The sequence below is a fragment of the Mytilus edulis genome, chromosome 5, assembly GCF_963676685.1.
Source record: "Mytilus edulis chromosome 5, xbMytEdul2.2, whole genome shotgun sequence".
NCBI lineage: Eukaryota > Metazoa > Mollusca > Bivalvia > Mytilida > Mytilidae > Mytilus > Mytilus edulis.
The window spans coordinates 16,378,715-16,402,068 of record NC_092348.1 but is presented as its reverse complement, the minus strand read 5'-3'; the positions used below and the strand labels follow the sequence as shown (position 1 = coordinate 16,402,068).

At 30.2% G+C, this 23,354-nt stretch overlaps 2 protein-coding genes across 2 annotated transcripts in view; one reads left to right on the top strand and one right to left on the bottom strand.

The window, feature by feature from the left end:
• LOC139523105 (protein VAC14 homolog) overlaps positions 1-15,050 on the bottom strand; it is a 40,249-nt gene extending 25,199 nt beyond the window's left edge. The window contains exons 1-6 of the mRNA XM_071316870.1: positions 14,843-15,050; positions 12,078-12,228; positions 10,458-10,625; positions 10,075-10,137; positions 1,649-1,756; positions 373-482 (exon numbers count right to left, since the gene is read on the bottom strand). Of these exons, the coding sequence (XP_071172971.1) occupies positions 373-482; positions 1,649-1,756; positions 10,075-10,137; positions 10,458-10,625; positions 12,078-12,228; positions 14,843-14,943 (701 nt within the window). The 5' untranslated portion in view covers positions 14,944-15,050. The remainder of the gene's footprint in view (positions 1-372; positions 483-1,648; positions 1,757-10,074; positions 10,138-10,457; positions 10,626-12,077; positions 12,229-14,842) is intronic.
• Positions 15,051-15,233: 183 nt separating this feature from the next.
• On the top strand, positions 15,234-23,354 carry LOC139523097 (uncharacterized). Its single transcript, XM_071316862.1, has 4 exons — positions 15,234-15,597; positions 17,024-17,218; positions 17,973-18,107; positions 18,570-23,354. The coding sequence occupies exons 1-4, from the start codon at positions 15,379-15,381 to the stop codon at positions 18,696-18,698; spliced, it is 678 nt and encodes a 225-aa protein (XP_071172963.1). The 5' UTR covers positions 15,234-15,378; the 3' UTR covers positions 18,699-23,354.

Sequence of the window (23,354 nt, the reverse complement as noted above, 5' to 3'; positions counted from 1 at the left end):
ATGGCTGTCATATTTTCAAGAACTATCTCAGAAAATTAAGGATTTTTATAGCAGGTGTAACAGTGACCATGCCTGCAATTTAGATGATGTTTATTTTGCAACAAATTCAATATAGAAGCTATCATTGTGTTGATTTTATATTTATACTTAAGTTTTTGCTCTCCCATTTTATGCATCCATCTAGCTTAGTGTTTCTTAAAGTTAATATATAACAAGTCTATGCAACATAATCCATGAGTCTTGGACTCCATTAAAAACAATTCTGGAAATGTAGTTCTTACAAATAATTAAATAGTTTTTAAAAATACTAAATTTAAAATCTTGAAATATACTTTTTTAATTGATCTTTGTATTTCTGTGATTAATACATACATTTTTCTTATTTCTGGTTTCTGATCTCCAAGTATCTTAAACAATCCATCCAGAATTTCTGGTAATAAAACCAGCATGTTGATATCTGGTACTGCATCTAATACAGCTACCTGTGAACAATAAATACAATGTATTAATATCATTCACAAATGAACTTTTTATAAATCTATAAATAGATAGATATTTTTATTTTAAAGTACAACTTGGTACAAAATGTACATGAAATACAATACATAACAATTTTAAAAACCTATGTTTAGAAGGTATTCATTAAACATTGTATATTAATACCAACCAGCCTTTAGAGGCATGCGATACACTGTAGTTTCTGTACAAAATATTGTCATACATGCCACCTTTTCACAATCTCCATTTGGGAATTTAAGCACAAAGTGATCTAATGCATACCTTCAAATTGGCTAAAGGTATAGGGGTGGGTTGAGATTACACAAAACATTTTTATCACTGCAGCATTCATGCACCTGTCCAATGTCAGGAACCTCTAGATGTTAGTCTTGAGTGCTTTTTTAATTTTGGTTCATTTATATCTTTTTGAGTTAAGAGAGGCACCTTTTTGCTGAATGATCCATAAATAAGGCTGTTAGTCTTGCAGTTTGAATTGTTTTTTTCATTTGTCATTTCAGAGCCTCTTATAGCTAACTATGCAGTATGATTGTTGGAGGCCTTACAGTGGTAATTTCAATTTATGTGTCATTTAGTCCTTTAGACAGTTGTCTCATTGGCAATCATACCATATCTTCTTATTTCTATATAATACATTACTGTGTCAGATTTTAGGGGCCAGCTGAAGCGTGCCTCCAGGTATGGGATTTTGCTCCCTGTGTTGAAGTCCCATTAGTGGCTTTTTTTGTGCTCTTTGGTTGTGTAGTTTTTATTCTCAGTTTTAACATGTGTGCTTGAAACACCCAATCCAGCAATTCTATTGGTTCATTTCTTAGTATGAGTTCAATAACAAAAAACTAATTTTTTATGATCACAAGGCCAGGAACACTCCTATTTTAGTGATTAACTCAACATGACTTTTTCTATTAATCCTGTTGTGTGAATGCTTCTTGAGAACCATAAGGAAAAGTCCAATAGGATAAGCCATCATAATGAAGAAAGAGGTGTTTCTAGCTTGGGACACTTAAATGGCTATGATATTGCTGTCATGCCAATTTTTCGTCACTTTGTTTTGTTCTGTTTTCTTTGTCAAGAATATATTGAACATACATAACTTTTTTTCCATATTATATGTGTAATCTCTTTGACTTACCCATGATACAATGAACTGTCTAGCATAAGGATCCCTGGCGTAAACCCTCTCTCTAAGGAGGGGAATGAAAGCCTTAAGATCAAATGAGGAACTTTCTGTAACTATGTCCTACAAAAACAAATATTACCATATGTGTCTTCATAATAAATTAAATACCTTTTGCATACATTTAAAGTGGTTCCAAATTAATTTAAATTTAAATTAATTTGACTTGTTTAAATTTTCATAAAATTTTGACAAAATATTTACTTTGACAAAAACTTAAAAATTTCAACAAACTTGAACCACACACACTTAATCAGAAAACTTTCCTTTTACCAGTTTAACAAACACTGATTTTCATCATTGAAAACCTTAATATTTCCTGAACAATAGAACATGTTTTTTTGCAAAGTTATCTCCCTGTAGTGTTATGTACCATCTTAAAGCCAAAAAAGAATATCTTCCCTAGACCCTCTTATGATAGCTGCAATTCTGATATTACAATTTCTAATGAAAACTGTTATGTCATATTTACAACTTTTTATTTCTTGATATACAAACATGTATTCTATTATTGAAGATTGTACTTTTTTAAAACAATAAATCATTTTAAATACATAATTTAATTTATCACAAATTTTCTGATAAGATAGTTATTTTTATCTTTTGCTCTTTTTAAAACTGTAACACTAACATGCATATATTCTTAAGCTTCACATTAGCTACAGAAATAGGGTGTATATAACAGTAAGCAATGATCAGTACCTGGACAGACAACAAATTCTTATGAATACAAATATAATATACATAAACCAAAGGATTTTGGCAATATGTAAAAAAAAAATATATAAAAAATTGTGTGTAATGACATGTGTTCAAATTTGCAAACTTCTTGCTATGCATGTGTCACCTTACACTGCTCATCAGTTACATAAAAAAAAATTAATATTGTAAGAGTCAAAAGCAGTAAAGAATTTGAGGCATATAAGGAATTATCCCCGGCTTAGTATATATCTAGGATTTTGATTGGTTAACGCACGTCGTTACAAAACCCATAGCCCCTGGGTGTTGCTAACCCATATCCCCGGACGTTGCTAACCATTGTCCCGGGGAACTTCACGCAAGTTTTCCTTAGTTCCATGATTGCTCCTTGTGAAATATTGAATTTTGTAGATTATCCATGATGTTTGTAATTAAATATTTAATTCATTAACGATTTTGTCCTATTATGCCGATCATTTACACCCATTTCATTAAATGCATCACTTGACTGACACATTTTCAAGGAATGGGACTACTGACCTAGCTATGCAAATGACCCACGTTGACGTCCAACCATCTATGACGTAACTCTCACAACATTGAGCGCCAAATTTGACACAATCCAGTTTCTCTGTCACCGTATTAAAAACGTCTTATATTTGATTACCTGTAGGGTTCTACCAAAGGTAGTACCCTACACCCCGTAAAAAATATGTAAAATTTCCAAATTTCAATAAAACTTTTTTAGATAATGAAAAAAACGTTGTTTTCACGTTACACTTTGTACCCGAATTTCCATAAAACTCGTCCAATTTGGACTAAGACTGGGGATAAATTCGTTATCTACGTTCATATCCGTAGATATGGATATTTTAACACCCTTCAGTACCCTGTACACCCTTCGGCTACGCCTCATGGTGTACTGGGGTACTTCAGGGTGTTAAAATATCCATATCTACGGATATGAACGTAGATAACTTATAATATGTCGGGAATCAATAGTATATTCCGGTATCACCTAAGTTGAACAAACGTTAATGTTATTGAACAGAGGTATACAGTATACAGAAAAACATATTAATTAACATTACATTGCATTGTACATTTGTTGAGGAAGCATTAAATATGAGTTATATTACAACGGTATGACCAGTATAGCCGACAGGTTAACATCAGAGAGAATCCAGTTTGTCATTTATAATTCTAATAAATTTGCACAATTTTTTAAGTTAAGATTTCTGTTTTTGGTTCATAATAGCATTAAATTCTAAAACATTACAGTTTGTTAGGTATTTCTTGTCAATAAGTAGTGCTCTATCTGTCAGTAGACTGTTGCATTCCATTACATAGTGGTATTCTTCACCTATAGCAATTCTGCACAAAGGACACTTTCTCTGTTCTCGAGGAATGTTTTGCTATAGATCATTTTCAATTGGCAGTTTATGGTTCATTGTCCTCAACCGCGACATTGTTATTACATCTTTATCATCAAGTACATTAAGGAAGTGTTCGAAATTGTGTGATGTCTTGTATATGCGATAATTCAGAGTTTTAGTTGAATCGTTTACCTTTCCTGACCATGACTGTGTAAACTGATCTTCTAGTCTTTGTTTAAAGGGAAATTCTGCGATTTTTTACTATCATCTAATTATGTTCATCTTAACATAAAAAACACATTTGCAAAGTTTTAAATTTATATTCCTTCTAATAACGGAGAAAATCAAGTATTTGTAACTTTTTTGGTTGAATTCTCGAGTGGGTCGTGACGTATTAGCCCGATTTATTGAATTCTGGAAAAAAATAAAATCTGTTTAACTCTTATAGCTTATCGACAATATACGTAATTAAAAGCGCACAGCTGACGAATGGTCGAAGTTATGAACCACAATATAAGAATGAACGAAAATGAATATGCATATACCGTTTTGTATTGATTGAATTAAACTCCTATAAAATTATCTCTAGTAAATGTTTTTGAATAAATTTAATTAATTATTGAACATTTTTACTGATATTGAATTGAAAATATTTCAGTTCTATTTACCGTTATTGTTTTGATAATCATTTCAATGCAACTAATGTGTGAGCAGAGTGTGTATATTATTTTGTAAAGGTCACTGTATATTTCTCGGCTTGAGGTCAATTCGTTTACCTTGTAGCTCTTTAGCCGCAGGTGTGAGTTCAAGCGTACACAGGTATAAATGTTGTTATTTGGAAAGGATAAACAGAAAGGATTAGGAAGAGTATGCTGTCACGATGTTAATACACTAAGATTTAATACACGATGAGAATAAAGATACAATAATTAAATTGTGTAAATTAATTGAAAATAAAATTCAGATTCGTAATTCCGAAAGTGTATAAAAATAAAAGGAAACAATTTTTGATTACTTTCTTAGCAGCAATTGGCATAAAGATTCAAATATGAAGCAAAAAATAGTAGTTTTATTCTTTTATAAAAACTAAATGCAATATTACCCAATTTGATACATCTGTTTGATATCATTGACTTTACGGGAATTTCTTAACTTGTATTCAAATCTGGCTGTGTTTAAATGCTAATAAAACTATTGCAATTTTAAAGTTTTTCATTGACAAAAAAATACAACATACAACATGCATGATTTTTTTTTAGTTTCTTTTAAACATTTTATTCTTACATAATTAAATTCATTTGACAATCATTTACACGAACTTTTTGTGAAAAGAATATCAATTATCTAAGCTAAGGCATTATTTCTTTTGAGGATTTTTGAGGATTTTTTTTTTAATTCTATGATAATATTTGTGCAATGTTGAACATGATAGCCGTCATTAATCCAAATAAGTAATACAGTAGTTGTAATAAAAGTTATATTTTAGTCATGCATAACTGATATTGACGAATTTATAATAGTTCGTCCATACATCGTTGTTCTTGAAACAATCATTATTAGTATACATGTAAGTTTCCTGACGTATAAGAGCCATTGATGATGAGCTCCAGAGAAATCAGACTAGTGGCGTTTCGTTCGTTTGTTTGTTGGGAAAGGAAAGGAAATGCAACCGCTTGTACAGATAAACGACAGAATTACCATACAAGCATTTATAGTCAACACAATCAGAAAGAGTTCCCATTGTTAGACGGGGAATATGAAGGCTTCCAAGAATGAACAAGTGACATATCTAACTCTGAACAGTTAGAAAACAGACTATCGACATCGACCGCTTGTTCTTAATATTTGAAACTGTATGCATATATATACGTATACGTTTATGATATATATAGTGATGAGTTCTTGCGTCTGACAAAAACTAAATTCCTTCATGGTTATATCTTGCCATACGTTTATATTGGTTTGTAAGGTGATTACTCACAATCGTTATTTGAAAATCCTGTTTGTGAGATGTAGATTCATTTCAATACAGAAATTTCGTCTATATATTTCACAAGTGTATAACACGGAGAAGCTCTATAGGTCCATTACTCCCATTTTGTTTGGGTGTGAACCATCGATGTTTACAGCAATATCACAGAATAAGATGATGATGGTAGAAAAAACTATGGGCGTCATGTGGCAAATATTACATGCATATCGGACAATGAGTTGTCAATCTGTATGAAAAGATTTCCAATACAACCATATTATTGAGAAGGAATGTTTACATGCTATACTCTCGTACTAGTATTACAGGGTTCTTGTGGCGTTCACCTTAGACACACATCTTTTTAACGATGTTTAAAAAAAAGACAGAACCAATTTAATGTAATATTTCCCTATTTTTTAAATATAACTAAAAGTCTTTTATCTGACAAGAATACCCCTATTTAGCGAACAAGTAATTTATTCTTTTTTCTGTTATTGAATACCAAGAAAGAAAATAAATCCCGAAATTAATTTGAAACTTTGATACTCAAAATTTTCCCAGCAAAATATTCACATTCCCTGGGGATAATTAGTGTTCGTCCAGTGGCATATATAACAATTGTGATGACGAATTACTTCCTTTGTTCGAGAACAATCTTATTGAAATATAAATCTGTGATTTTACTAGGTCCACAGCTTCAATGAACCAAAGCAAAAGTTATACATCGACCTGTATTTAAATCAAATTGGTTCTCTTCTTCTTCTGGTATACAATAGTCTATCAACATTCGATGATTACATACTGTTGGCATACGTGGACTAGTCTATTTACAACACTTTTACCCCTATTTATTCAAATATATGTTTTTTTCTTATGTTCAATGTATACATGTATATATTTTAAATTGCGCTATAGTTCCGTAACTTTCTATCCAGTCGTATAAACGAATCGTCGGCAAGTGCGTACATTTTTTTAAATCAATATTTCTGGTCTGTTCCAATCTGTCCTTCACTATTGACAATGACTATATATTACATTTTCCCAAATTCACCCTTGGAAAAAATATTTAAATAGATTTTAATTTCATCAAATCTTATTTTTTGGGTATTATTTATATGTTTATGAATTATATTCTTTACACCAGAAATGTTATTTATAAACAAGCGTATGAGTTTAGTAATGACAAGTAAGACAGAGTTGTATATTATTCATCTGATAGTTCAAAATGGAAAGTTATAAGTTATAAGTTATCAGCCGTGTACACTGATCAATACCTGCAGAAGTGAAACGATGCATGAACTTGCAAGCCCGACAGGAAATCGCTTGAATACCTGGACGTGTCACCTCACACCCCTCACAATACCTTTGGAAGTAATACCTTTAGCCATGCTGGTGATCAGATGAGGGAAGATCAAAATATATTTGTTTATTACTTTAAAGATATATGAACAAATTAGATTTTCGAAAACAATTTTCACGGAACACTTATTTATGATTTCAACTTTGACTTTTCACCTAATTCCAATATCAACAGTTTAAAAACAACAGACCATGGTAATTTAAAAAAAGTAAGAATATTTTTCGTATCAAGTTAGTTAGTCGGATAAAACAACCATACGATTGACAAGATATTGACACGCAATTACGACTACATCGGTTACTGTAGTTTTGTTTCTTTGTGGTTTATAGACATATCGTTTTTATTAATCGGGAAAGAAGACAAAATGGCGGATCGCAGAGAATTGATACTCTAAATTTAAAATCGATGGTGATCGCTTATCTAGCGGAATAAAACTTTAATATCTATGAATTTGAGCATTTTTATACAGAATGAACATAATATCAATTTTTGATTTTTTTGCGAAGTTTCCATTACTAATTTAATGTTAGGTGTTGTGTTTTGGAATGACAATAAGTAAGAAAATCCACAAATGTTTAGAATACTTTTCATCTTGTCTAACGATCGCCATCAAAATGTTGTTTCTTGTGCCAACTTGAAAAGGTATCTAAACATTACAGCAGCGAGCTTTCTTTCTTTACAGGTAGTTATCTTTGTCCAATAAGATACAATTCTAGTTTTTATATCTATATCTAGGGGATACCGACCCAGTTCTCAGTAAATGAAGTCGTTTTGAGTAGATGGCTTAAGGGCATACGATACAGTTACAGGGGAGGTAATGACGTTGCTAACGTAAAATGTTATTTTCGCGACGTCAAACTGTGACATATCGGGAAAAGATGCATTTTTCGACTGATTTTTATCATTCAAACTGATTTAATTTGAAAACGAGTTCATGGACCCCTATTTTTCAAAACAGCAATTTGTTTCATTTTGCAGGGAGATTATGTGACCCAAATTTTATAAAACTGTAAATAGAGGATTTTTTTAAATTTTGATAAACATGCAGCAAAAAATGACGTATTTTCCTCAATTCATGAACATTTGATAAATACGTGTTATTTCTGAATAAAAAATACATAATTTTTTAGGATACTTATAAAAAACAGAAATTACCGATTATTTAACAAAAAACAATTTGTGTTTATCTTTTATAACAAAAAAGTTATGTCTTTCTTTCGAAAAAGGAATTACGGCCACAAATCTGAATTTCGAGCAAATATACAAAATTTCCACCTCATTTTACTCAAAAAGTAGCACATGAAGGTATATTTTTTATTACATATTTAATTTAATCAGGTAAAAAATAGCCTATGTGCAAATTTTCACGAACTTGTAAATACAGGATCAAAACTGTATCGTATGCCCTTAAAATGTAAAAGTAGCTTAAAAAATTTAGTTTGAACTCTTTCTAGTGAAACAGTCATCTGAAAAGGCATATATGTAGGACTCAAATCTATGGTGGGGTCAAAATCTATGGCAGATTCCTAATCTATGGTAAATGTGACTATAAACGCCAAACAACTCAAATTTATGGCAGATTTTTGTTTTCTCCAAATCAATGACAGATCTGGGGGGAAAGAGTGACATATAACGTCACTATTGAAAAACGCCATATTCCATCTTCGTCGCCTCTTACGATGGCGGAACCCATAGAATTGAACACAATTCAAGATGAAGGTATTTCCATGACAACAATTTGCGGTTGGTTTAAAGAAAGATGGGACCTATTATCTCGAATAGGGACAAAATGTGCTGTAACAGTCGATGCCCACAATGAATAAGGGCTTCGCTATTTTCAGTACTGCATAATTAAGAAAAGGAGGTATAGTAAATATTTTACTGTCTACAGCTGGCACAGTTTATAAATTGCAAGTGAATTATCGGATACAAATTTGATTTAAAGCGTCATCAAATAAAAAAAGATGTATTAACGATATTGCTGAAATAAATATTATTTGAAAATTCTAACCGTTCGTTTAAATTTGTTACTTTTTTATTTTTGATTTTTATAAAAAGCAGCCTTCTTGTTTGTTAAAAGACTTATATTAGTTGGTTAAATGAATGGGTTATTAAGGTACCAGGCACAGTTTAATTTTTTTAAATTTTTTACAGAGCACAACATTTTAATCTTGAAGTCTGTATTAAGGTATATGAATTTATCTTTTATTTTTTGGTTGACCATTATGGAATGTTTATTTCACAAATGTTTATAGATAGATAGATAGTTTATTCTCATAAAACCATGCAAGTACAAAGGTTACATGTGCCTGTTGTTGTATATTTCCACTTGTTTAAGACAAGTCATTGGTCAAAATGTACTTCAGTGTTTTTTATTTGCACAAAATTTGCCATAGATTTGGAAACCACATAAATCAGCCATAGATTAGGAAATTACAAAACTTGCCATACATTAGGTTGTAAAAAATCTGCCATAGATTTGAGATGGCATGACGTCACATTTACCATAGATTAGGAATCTGCCATAGATTTGGAACCCAACATAGATTTGAGTCCTACATATATAAAAGAAGGGTATGACAATAAGTCTTTTTAGCAACCACAAGTGAAAAACTAATTTATCATATATACTGATTATGCAGCTATACTACTTGCAAGAAGGGGAAAATTCACTATTTGGAAACTAAAATAATTATGTTTGCCAAAAGAGTTTGTTCAAATGTTTTTTGGTGTCCATTGAAAGGTGAAGAAACAGGTATGGAACATACCCTGCTGTTTCCGAAGTGTCCATAATTTCAACCCAATTGGCATGATAAAAGATGCAGGTAATCTTTATTTCATTATTATCTAAAGACAGTCAACTTCAAGGGACTACCATGAAATTACAAAAACACCAGGAATTTTTTTTAATGTGTGTTACCATTCTGTCATCTTCTTTAGAAGAACAGGCTGAACTTTTAGCCCCTACACATACCTTTATAAGTCTGTCCAGAACTTCTGCACCATTCTTTACATTTACTTCAGTATCTGCTATTAACTGAAACATGAATTAAATTATTGTCCACTTTTATCCGAAGTTTCATTGCCTATACTGAACAAATTGAATTTATGCAGCTGTTGTGATTCATGTATGTAAAAAAACAAAACATACCAGTTTGTTTTGATGTAAAGGATTGCAATAATTTGCTATTTTTTCTGTTAAAATTTTACCTTTAACTCATCTTATCAACTTGTTTTGGGTTATGTATCTATTTTTCCAGTTTCTAATTTTAATTTAGGCAAAGACTTAAGTAAAAAAATAAGCACAATTATACCTTTCTTATTTTTCTTAACAGTAAGAAACATAACAATGCAAACCTTGCTAACTCCATCAAAGATTTCATTGAAGTATGGCAGCACAAACCCTCTGCAGACTTTACATATGTTGTACAGTGCTTCACAGGCATAATAACGAACACGGCTATCTTGATCAGTAAATGAAGGAACAACTGGACGAATCAAATCTTCTACATAGTTGTTTGCCTCCTGGAAAATAAAATAAAATGTATATTGTATGTCTTAATTAGCAGCCTGTAATTCAGTGGTAGTTCTTATCATATTTGTTTTTTTTTCTGGTTTTCTAGTTTTACATTTTGTCATGTCTGCACTTTTCATAGCTTACTATAGGGATGGGATTTGACCATTGTTGAAGGCAGTACAGAAACATATGAATGCTTAAATCTATCGCATTTTGTCTTTGATAACTTCAAAAAATTATTTCATAATGTGACTTTCTTCATTGGACATTAGCCAAATAAATGGTGATTGATAATCTGAATTGTGAAAATTTGTAGCTTTTAACTATGTTGGAAATAATGGAAACTCTCTCACTTTCTAAAGATGAATATTTAGTAAAAAGTGGAGTTCATCTTCCACTTCTTTTTTACAAAGATTACAAATTCTATCTATTGCCTGAAGTCCCCTGTATCTACCTCTCTCTATTTCTAGATCATGGTTACTAATTCAAAATTTTGTCATCTGAATTCTCAGATTCCTATTGCCTATAGACAAATAAGGTTCAAAATTTATATTTCTCTAAAAATGTCTGTATGTTCTAAGTTTATTTCCAAATGACATATATTTGTTGATTTAGATCATGAAACTTTTGATTGTCAGAACTTGTTCCCCTTGTCAAATCTAAATGAATGCTCTTCAGAGTTTCAAAGTGGCTTTAAAGGACTGATTAAAAAAAATCTATTTGCAAAATAATTATTTAATAGTCATGATGGTCTTATTCAAAAAATAATTCTTTCTCAAGTCATTGTCTATGCTCATTTTTTTCTATCTTTTAAGCATTCCTACTGCTAGATAAGCCTAAAATCCAATCCATGCTACATGTACAATGTATTTAAGCCCTCAATGTAGTTTATTATTATATAAAATGAAATCTTTGCTTGCATACATGTATTTCCTACAAAAAATATTATTGTATTTTTCAATCACCTGTTAATCCAGGTGGATAAAAAAAAAATGCCTAAAATATATCATACCATAGAGGACAAAATTTACATCTACACCTTAAATGTTAACTCTTTACTTCATTGTAACAAAACTATAATTCCTAGGTTTTTTGCAGATGTTGAAGATAAAAAAAACTCCTAAATGTTACAGACTAAACATTCAGACATCCATATTTGACTTATTGAGCTCTATCAAAATTAACCATAGAAAAAAGGAGGCAGGGGAGAATAAAAATTGCAAAAATAAATTTTGTCTTTAATTGCTTACATCCACTTGATTTGAACTTTTGTGGATATTTGTCTCATCGGTAATCATACCACAACTTCTTATTTTTAAATGTATGTACATTGTATATATATATATATATAAATAAACTTAATATTAAGACATTCAAAACAATGAAGCTATCAAAAATGAAGACATCTTAAATTCTTTGGTGAAATTTTCGTCAACTCTATAAGTTTTATAATTCTGTACTTTTCCAAGTGCTATTGCTGAAGCTGCTAGTCCAATAAAGCCACCATTCCTAGCATTAGGATTATTTGATAATGCAAAATCGTCACCAAGAATTTTCAGCACTCTCTTTATCTGTGATCTCTTGCTATTTGTTACCAAATCTTTGACAATTCTGAAAGTAAATTCAGTATGACAAATATTTTTTTTTTAGATTTAATTAAAATGTGATAACATCAATATAAACAAATATACTTACACGAAGGGAAAGTTGGTGCCCCTTCAAAGTTAACAAAAAAGTAGTTTAACCCCACCATATTCTGAAAATTGTTTTACATTTGTCTTTTAGAGCCTTTTTAAATCTGACTATGCAGTATGGGTTTTACTCATTGTTGAAGGTTATTTGGTCTCCTGTGGAGAATTGTCTCATTTGCAATATACCATAAATTCTAATATTTTTATACAAATGTACAAACACAAAACTTCCAATCTCAAAACACAAGCTAGAGGAGCTACAATATGGTTAAGGCATTGAATTTTTACATGTTCCACTCCAAAGATTGCCTAGTTTGGTCCCTTTCTTCAAATTCCTGGATTCTCACCAGCAATTCTTCCTGAGACCAGACAATTTGTGTCAGAAATTGAATTTGGGGGTTAACAGTTATGTAATCTTGATAAGCACTTGTTATTTTGATGGAATTTGGGACTGTCTAGAGTCATCCTGAATTTAGCAAAACCATAAAGAACTATTACAGTAAAAACATTTAATATGGGGACGAAGTCCCCAATACTGGTAGAAAAATATGAAAAAAAAATAATTGTTAAATCGGGAAAATTTCCCAAAATTTTCATTCTACTAATGAACTCAAATAATCGTTAACTTTTTTTTCAGACTTTTCAATCCCTTCAACTGCACAAAAATCTACTTCCTTTTTCCAGTCTTGTTTGCATGAGACTTTGTATAAAATATATATTTATCAGTCTAGTAAAATAAAGGATTGGAACTCAATGCCAATTCATTTTTAAAAATTGTTTGATATGAAAAACACGTTACCTGATGACAGCTTTTCTTTGTTTACATTGAATATGACCTCATAACTTAAATAACGTCACAACTAAAATCCTTATCAACAGTACCAAAATCAGAAAAGTTACGGTATTTCCATTTCTTTTTTTAACATGTTTGAATTTTAAAAAATATTTCATACAGACTTCATCCCCTTTTACAGGAAATGCCTGCCTCATATTAACTATCAACTTCCCGTATTAATTGATTAACGAGCATTGTCAAAAAAATGATTGAGAAACAATATTCTGTGTTTTGACATTACTACCAAAAGAGCAACATACCAACCCATTCTTTGTGTCCACAATAATTAACTGGAACCTTCTACAAGTTCTATAAGAAAGCTTTTCGAGTAACAAATGTACTGACAGAGCTTTAAAAATCTTATCATCAATAAACCAATAATGCTTTCACCCCCTTGTATAAAAGCTAGAAATTGTTACTAAGATGTAAACATACAAATACAGAATACAGCTGACTGGTTAAGAAGCGGTTCTAAATGCAAGGGAAATTGGTTATGTAACAAAATAGCAAAACTATTCATGATATTAAAATCGGTATATTGGCACTAAAATCTGAAGGAATCATTGTTTCCATTGAATGGACCCCTGGACACACTGACATACAAGGTAATGAACTAGCAGACCAACTAGCTAAAAAAGCAGCACAGGAGGTAGAAAAAATACAAAGCATTCCCATATTTACAAAACAAGATATACAAAAAGGAGCAAAAGACAGTGTTATGTTAAAATGGCAAAACCGATGGGACACCAGGGATAAAGGAAGAAGATATTATGCCTTTCAACAAAATGTGAAAAATACACTTCCAAAAATTTTACTAGTTTAAGAACAAGATATTGTAATTTAAACTCGTACAAATAAATGATATGCCCAGCACTCATCCACAAATGCAGCTGTGGACAAATAGAAACAGTTGACCATATATTATCTACCATGTCTACTGAATTGTGAAAATTATGAGGAGGCTAGAGAAAAACTCCGCTCTGCACTCTACTTCATATCATCAAAACTAACACTTGAATCAGAAGTATTATTAGCAACAACAGAAAATGATAATTAAAAACATCACATAGAAGATATTCAAAATTTGTTAGGGGTCTTTATTAAAGATACTGGAAGGTTCACAAAATAGAGGGGGGATAGGAGGGGTCTTGATCCCGAAATCCTGGACTTGAAAAAACGAAATCCTGAGGTCCCGAATTTAAATAAAGCAAATCCTGACATCCCGAAATCCGAAAAAAAGGATTCCCGGATCCCGAAAGGGTCAATCCCGAAATCCCGAGCTTAAAAACACCCGATCCCGGAGTCCCGATAAAGGTCCTATCCCCCCTCAAAATAGATAGTTAAGGTTTTATAAGGGTTAATTATTTATTCATTTTTTTTTCTCTGCAGTGCCACATCATAAATACAAATGTACTAATGAGTTTTATACAATAGCGACATAAAATTACCAGGGTGATCGAAATTACAGAGAGATTAAAGTGCCAAGTTGACACTTCTAAAGACTAAAAGTAAAGACATACAGTTTGAAATTCTTTGCATGAAGATATACAAATGTTTTATTGTCAGCTAGATATTGTTTGAAATTAAGATCAGTGGTTGTACAGTCAACTGTATCATGAATTGCTCAATATTGAATGAATAAATTTGACCACTCAAATGAGTAATTTTGGAAAGTCCTTAGGAACAGGGAAAAATATACCTTTCAACTTCAATAGCACCAGTTTTACGTTTCTCATATAATCTGTCGCTTAGATTTTTGACACAAATTGGTGTGAGAGGTGCAAAATCCTTGTCATTCATTTTTAGAATTAAAAACCATCTTAAATTTATCTAAAAGTAAGATTTATCTTTGTAGGTTTTTTTCTATTTTTGCTTCATGGGCGTCGCCATTTTGTTAATCACGTGATAATATTATTTCCTTACATCAAAGAAAAACATTCAACACAATTTCATCAAATTTGTTCCATTTCAGAGATCCGTCTGTAAATGAATAAGATGTCATTTTCTATAAGTCACAGCATAAAGTTTTTCAGGGGATCAAATATGAAGTAAGCAATATTTTAGTATACATTGATATAAGCGGTCTTAAACCGTCTGCTTGGATGCTGCAAAGCAAAGATGAACTTAAAATGCTCAAATTAGCTGTTAGAAACAGTGTCATGATATAATAAGTTGTTTTGTGCGTGCATAGACCTTGCCAAGCTTTGTTCTTACCATGTGCTAGAATAATAGATAATGGATCAAGAAGAAAATGTGGTAGCGGAACCATTGACAGATGATGAACCTGCATCAGAATCTTCTACTACCATTCAGAATATGAATTATTCTGGACCAAAAGTACCATTTGATGCAAAAGATAAAACACCAAACTATGATGCAGAAGAAAAGATTGCTCTGTTTATTGATAAATCATACATAAAGTCTTGCATTGGGTTGCTGAGACTGATTCAAGTGGTAAGTACTTTACATTTTTCATAATTAAATCCCTATCAAGTTTGAGATTGGCATGCATATGGGATAATTGATAAATATTTAGTGTAAATTATGATAAATATATTTTTTTTTCATTTGACTTGGTAAAATCACAGGCCTTAATTTTCCTATTACATGTATGTATAGATGTGTACAGTCATAGGACAAAAGTGAGTTCTCACTCCATACACTCAAAAAATGTCCTATCATTTCAACTAAAATCAATATTTTTCAAAAAATTATAAACAAGTAAATTTATGAGCGATAAAATAGATACCATAAGATGCAGAAATGTCAGAAGTTTTTTTTGTTTATTTGGCCATAATTTTGGTGAGGTTTGGTTGAATTATATAATCATGCTAACGGGTTAACTCAAAATAAATGCAAATTTTTACGATTTTAATTTGGTTAGAATACATATCAAACGTTTCAAGAAATATTTTTCATCGTGTTCACCTGGTCAGAAATTAAATAGAAGTATGAATAATAAAATGGCCAATTAAACAATCAAACTTCAGACATTTCTGCATCTTATGGTATCTATTTTATAAAAATCGCTCAAAGAGCTAGTTGGTGATAATTTTTTGAAAATCAACAATTTTAGTTGAAATGATAGGACATTTTTTGAGTGGGAACTCACTTTTGTCCAACGACTGTATATAGTGAGTATTGAGAGCTAGTTCTTAAATGTCATAATTCATACTAATCTAATGATCATTATGACTTGTATGATGATTACATATAATTATATGTTCCAGTGGATTGTTAATATCCCATCTGTATGTCTGATTAGAGTAAAATCTTTTCCAACTGGTAAAACTAGTATTCTGAGTTATCAATGAAAATAACTTCATTACATTTATAAACTGATGCTGCGTTACAAATTGTACAAATCATACTCATTTTCATATCAATTTAAAATAATTCATCTGAATGTAACTCAAAAGGCAATATTAGGCATTCTTCGCTAACCTGCTGTCATTAATTATCTATGCATTTATAAAAATTCCATTTATACTGATTTAAATATGTTATTTCTCTATATATATATATATATATAAGCAATATATATTACATATATATATAAGCAAAATCCACAATTCAAGTTTCAGTTATTAGGATAATTCTTGTCACAACAAATGCATTACAATAAATTAACATGGATTTCTTAGTTTACAGTATTAAATTTGTGAAAGTAGGAAATGTCATTTATGACAAGTATGTAGAAATAAGCTATTTATGTTTAATTTGATATTAACATGATTGTTTGATGTCAGACATGGTATTATAATACTAAAAAAATGTCAAAGTTTAAGAAGAGATGTCTCATTGATATGGAAAGAAGAATATTAATAAAGTTAATTTAACATTGTCATAAAATGTGCATTCTTTTGTATTTCTTTTTCAGATTTTCTCAATGATTGCATTAATAAGTTTGACCACAGCAGGGAAGAAAGATGGGGACTTTTTACAATTACCTCTCAGCTGGCATTTCCGTGTAATGGTATTTGTTCTACTGCTGACATCCATGACAAGTCTGACTTTATGGATAATTAATGCCACAGGATTAATTCTTGCTCTGCCACTTAACTGGTACTTACTGGTATGTTGGTCTTCCAGTAATATATTTGTACATCCAAGTAATTATCAAACACTTGTCAGCTCACCTGTTATTTTGTATTTTTTGTCCCCTACATAACATGTGCAGGAGACATGGAAATACCAGCGTCTGTCCGTCCGTTTGTGCTCTTGCCAGATTTTTATATAACTTACACTATCGGTTGAAATCAGCAATAAATTGGACAAGTTCTAAAAATGATGATGATCGACTTTTAAATACATAGAAATTGGCCTCATTTAAGCACTGTCAGGGATATAATTCTTGCCAGATTTTTATAAAACTTATCCTTTAGGTTAATATCACCAATAACTCGGACAAGTTTTAAAATTTTGGGTGATCAACTTGCTAAAAGATTATGCTCCTTGGAAAGTGCAAAGCGGGAAACATTGGAACTTTGTTCTTTTTATTAGACAATGGTTTACAGGTCATATTAATACAATATTATGATACACCTCTGTCCATCCATCCAACCATCTGTCAGTCGTCAACATGTCAGACATTAACTCAAAAACACTTTAATCAGTTTACATGAAACTTTGATGAATTATATATCTATTATACTTATGGTTTTCAAGTGCATATAAGATTTTTTTGAAAGGAAACCTTGAAAAAAATAAAATAAAGACTAAAATTACATGCTCTTCAAGATTGAGTTTTCAATCAACCCATTCAATTAGATAATGAATATTTGTTTTATTTAAGAGACATCCTAAAGCATTTGATTATTTCATTTCAGGATACAGTTGTGTATTCCCTGTTTTCTTTCCTATATTTAGTGGGAACATCATTAGTGGCCAATGCTTTTGATTTCTATGGGAAGATAAGGAGTAACATCCCCAGAACTATGATTCAGCAGCTTATATTCTGTGTTGTAAGTATGAAAGATTAAAAATGCTTGTAATAATAACTGGCTTAGAGCGAAAAAGTAATAATTTGAAATTTAGTTACATAGCGTTTTGAAGAAAATTTCTATGTTTACATGCAACATTTTAAAGCATACATCTTGTGTTTTTTAAAAGGTATTATATATATATGTCCACATCTGAAATATCTCCCTTCTTAAATATCAATATGCCTTATCCTCTTTGTCATCTTTTATCAGTAGCACTCTAAATTCATGATTTACTTACCTTGTTAAACCTATCTTTTTTAATGTGCATGAAATATTTGCCATTAGAATCAGATGTTAAACTATTATCAACCAATTAATTTATTGATAAGCACTACTGCCATGGTATGTTAAACTGTTAACAATCAATGAATCAATCAATCAATTTATTAATAAGGTCTTGGATCTACTGCAGGTATTTACATGTTATTATTATATTGACAGGTGCTTGGTTACATCTGTATGTTTTTATATGGCCTGACAGCACTGGTAGGCTATAAACGATGGGATATTCAACATAAACTCTTTAAAAGAAGAAGATTACTGGAAGAAGATCAAGATTTAGAAATATGAAAAATTGTGCATAATTGTATAGATAATTTTAATTAGATAACTTAGTTTAAATACTACAGGGACAGTGAAACTTCAGGAGACCTTTATATAGTATGTGGACAGATTTCTGTTTATTAATTCATTATCTAATTTGGGTTAGACTACAACTTTGTGCTGTTCCCATCTTTTTGTATCCATTTTATATGTCAGTCCAACTTAAACATGTCAAACCAATTGGCTGTTTAATCTCTTAAATTTCCCGGTTTTTTTTGGTCAATATGGCAAATTGAGTCAAAATGCCCTTCACGTAATTGAATTGCTTAGGCTATTGTGACCCTAATACTCTTCTCCCCTGCATATTGGGCAAAAAGAACTAAGGAAATCTTACATGAGAATGTTTGGTGGTATACATGGCAGCAATAATGCCATATAAATTTGATTTCACCCTATGAGAAATCCAATTTTTTTCTCTGAAATTAATTTTCTTTTTTGTCTATAAAACTTTTAGTTATGTATTGTCTAGTATAGAATGGTATGGGTTAAAACCTATGGGTACGAATCAAATCGAATCCTAATTAAAAAGCCCATATAGAGCATATAAAACAACATAAATCACAAAGTTCATACAATATCTACACAAACAACACATCCAATTGAAAACAAACAAATCTGTAAATTATACATGTGATGGGAGAGAGCCAGTACAAGGAGGAATAACTCCATTTGTTTATATTAACTTTTGTCTCTTTTTCCCTGTCTTATCTGAATTTTTTTTATTTAGGTAACCTAAAAACTGTATTCGATCTAAATCTTCATTTGTAATGATCCACATATGAAAAGATTTAACAAATTTATGTTCCTCAGATTTGGAAACTTGAAATAAATTTTGCAAGAATTCTAATCTTGGTGAGCTATATTATAGAGGACGCTCTAAATCAAAATGCAGTTCATTTTCTATCAAATATACGAGAGGCAATAATTTTCCTTTCAAAATATAACCATGTTCAAAATGGTCAATTGACCCCTTAAGGAGTTATTATCCTTTATAGTCAATTTTTAACAATTTTCATAAATTTTGTAAATTTTTGTAAATTTTTACAAAATATTTTCCAGTTACTATTGGGCCAAGTTCGTTGTAGATAGAGATAATTGTAAGCAGAAAGAATGTGCAGTTAAGTAAAATCTACAAACACATCACCACACCAAAACACAATTTTGTCATGAATCCATCTGTGTCCTTTGTTTAATATGCACATAGTCATAGACCAAGATGAGCGACACAGGCTCTTTAGAGCCTCTAGTTTTGATTATCTTGATTATACTAACTTACACAATATTATTTAGGGAATGTTTTTTTTTAAGCTGTCTGAAATTTTTTAGTACTAGAATGAACACATCATAATTAGGCTAACAATTCAGTACACCAGTAATAATATAATTATAATTGTATCAGTATTGTTTTGATTCTAAGGAAAATACAGTAACATGTGAATTGAAAATGTAGATTTTTCATAGATGTACAATGTATTATACTCATATGTTTCTGTCAATCTCAGATAGTATTGAAAAATTTCAATGTTCATTTTATCTGATTTGTGCAATTTCATCTAATTTTTTTTTTAGTTAAACCATTGAATTCCATTTTTTTTTTAAATCAAAATGAAAACTACATAGTTTACCTAAATCAATTTCAATTTCATTAAGATTAATCAGCATTTTTTAAGTTACTAATTGAATCTATGCTCTTTGAACTAAAAATTTCGAAATTGTTTTCAAGTTCTAATTTTATGAATTATTTTTAAAGGAGTAGGTCCGGTAAGGGCCGATTTTGGCCTCAAATTTCAGTTTCATCTAACGAAAGATTTTGGACACTTTTTTAACACTTAAGTTTCTATTTTTATTGATTCAATTGGTTAATGTGAAAGATTGTAACTGATGTTATCATTAAAAATGGTCCGATTCAAGCTTATATATGAAAAATCTATCAAATATGCCAAAAAACGTCACTTTTCAGATGGGTTTGTGTCAAAAATGAAAGTGGCTGCATCTGTGTTCATCCTCAACCTTTATATATGTTATGTATTGTCATCAAATACAACTTACATTTCAATATTATGAATTAGCACGAATGCGGCCACTTTCATTTAAGACGGAAACTGTCTAAAATTCAACTAAAATGCTAAATTTGTGAAGATTTCAGTAATTTAGCATGACTTAATGAAGCTAATACCCAATATATGAACATTGTTTTGTCAAAAACAACCCATTTTTATATAGCAGAAGCATTCTACTTTCCAGTAAATAGCTAAAAGATTAAATTTTCACAATTTTGTAAAACTGCTATATTTTTGGGCCAAAAAGGGGTCTAACTGAACCTACTCCTTTCTCATCCCAAAATGACTTATTATAATACAAATCAAACACCTTTTAGTTTTAGATGTTAACTAGAGTGTTTTTTTCTACACTGTTCTTTCTTCCTCCAATGTTATCATTTACTTTCATATTTATATATATCCCTTCTCATTATAAGGGAAATTAATCCAGAAACGTCCAAATTTAATATGTTGTTATTTGAAAATGGTATGGAGTTTTAAGTTATAAACTTCTCCAGAAATTTCATAAGAGTATGTACTATTCATTTTTGTAGTAAAATTATTTTTGATGATCTTGAGGCATTTAAACCATTCACATTAATATGTTATTCAATTTGATTTGTACAAAATGATTAATTTTAAGTATCTTGCAAAATAATTGGATAAAAGAGCCCTGCAGAATTCCTAACCATCAAATATAAGGGGGAAGTAACTCATGGTTTTTTTTCTAATCCAAACTTTTCTATTGAAAAATTTTGACCAAAAACTGATTTTTAAGGGTTAATAACTATAATCAGATAATCTTATACACAATATTATTTAGGGAATGTTTTTTCCATTCTTTTTATATTAATTTTTAAGGTCTAATGAGTTTGGAATTACAGTATTTTAAATTACATGGATAAAATGAAGTAAGTTAATGAAATTTAAATTTCTCGTTAAATTTAAAGGCAAATATCTTGTGATATAAAGTTTAAGCTGTCTGAAATTTTTTAGTACTAGAATGAACACATCATAATTAGGCTAACAATTCGGTACACCAGTAATAATATAATTATAATTGTATCAGTATTGTTTTGATTCTAAGGAAAATACAGTAACATGTGAATTGAAAATGTAGATTTTTCATAGATGTACAATGTATTATACCCATATGTTTCTGTCAATCTCAGATAGTATTAAAAAATTTCAATGTTCATTTTATCTGATTTGTGCAATTTCATCTATATTTTTTTTTTTTAGTTAAACCATTGAATTCCATTTTTTTTTAATCAAAATGAAAACTACATAGTTATCTAAAATCAATTTCAATTTCATTAAGATTAATCAGCATTTTTTAAGTTACTAATTGAATCTATGCTCTTTGAACTAAAAATTTCGAATTTGTTTTCAAGTTCTAATTTTATGAATTATTTTTAAAGGAGTAGGTCCGGTAAGGGCCGATTTTGGCCTCAAATTTCAGTTTCATCTAACGAAAGATTTTGGACACTTTTTTAACACTTAAGTTTCTATTTTTATTGATTCAATTGGTTAATGTGAAAGATTGTAACTGATGTAATCATTAAAAATGGTCCGATTCAAGCTTATATATGAAAAATCTATCAAATATGCCAAAAAACATCACTTTTCAGATGGGTTTGTGTCAAAAATGAAAGTGGCCGCATCCGTGTTTATCCTCAACCTTTATATATGTTATGTGTTGTCATCAAATACAACTTACATTTCAATATTATGAATGAGCACGAATGCGGCCACTTTCATTTAAGACGGAAACTGTCTAAAATTCAACTAAAATGCTAAATTTGTGAAGATTTCAGTAATTTAGCATGACTTAATGAAGCTAATACCCAATATATGAACATTGTTTTGTCAAAAACAACCCATGTTTATGTAGCAAAAGCATTCTACTTTCCAGTAAATAGCTGAAAGATTACATTTTCACAATTTTGTAAAACTGCTATATTTTGGGCCAAAAAGGGGTCTAACAGAACCTTCTCCTTTCTCATCCCAAAATGACTTATTATAATACAAATCAAACACCTATTAGTTTTAGATGTTAACTAGAGTGTTTTTTTCTACCCTGTTCTTTCTTCTTCCAATGTTATCATTTACTTTCATATTTATATATATCCCTTCTCATTATAAGGGAAAATAATCCAGAAATGTCCAATATAAAATGTTGTTATTTGAAAATGGTATTGAGTTTTAAGTTATAAACTTCTCCAGGAATTTCATAAGAGTATGTACTATTCATTTTCGTAGTAAAATTATTTTTGATGATCTTGAGGCATTTAAACCATTCACATTAATATGTTATTCAATTTGATTTGTACAAAATGATTAATTTTAAGAATCTTGCAAAATAATTGGAAAAAAGAGCCCTGCAGAATTCCTAACCATCATATATAAGGGGGAAGTAACTCATGGTTTTTTTTCTAATCCAAACTTTTCTATTGAAAATTTTTGACCAAACACTGATTTTTAAAGGTTAATAACTATAATCAGATAATCTTATACAAATTTAAGTGGTTGGAGAATCAAAGTCTTATTCATGAATTTTCAAGGTTAAAAAAATTACAACAAA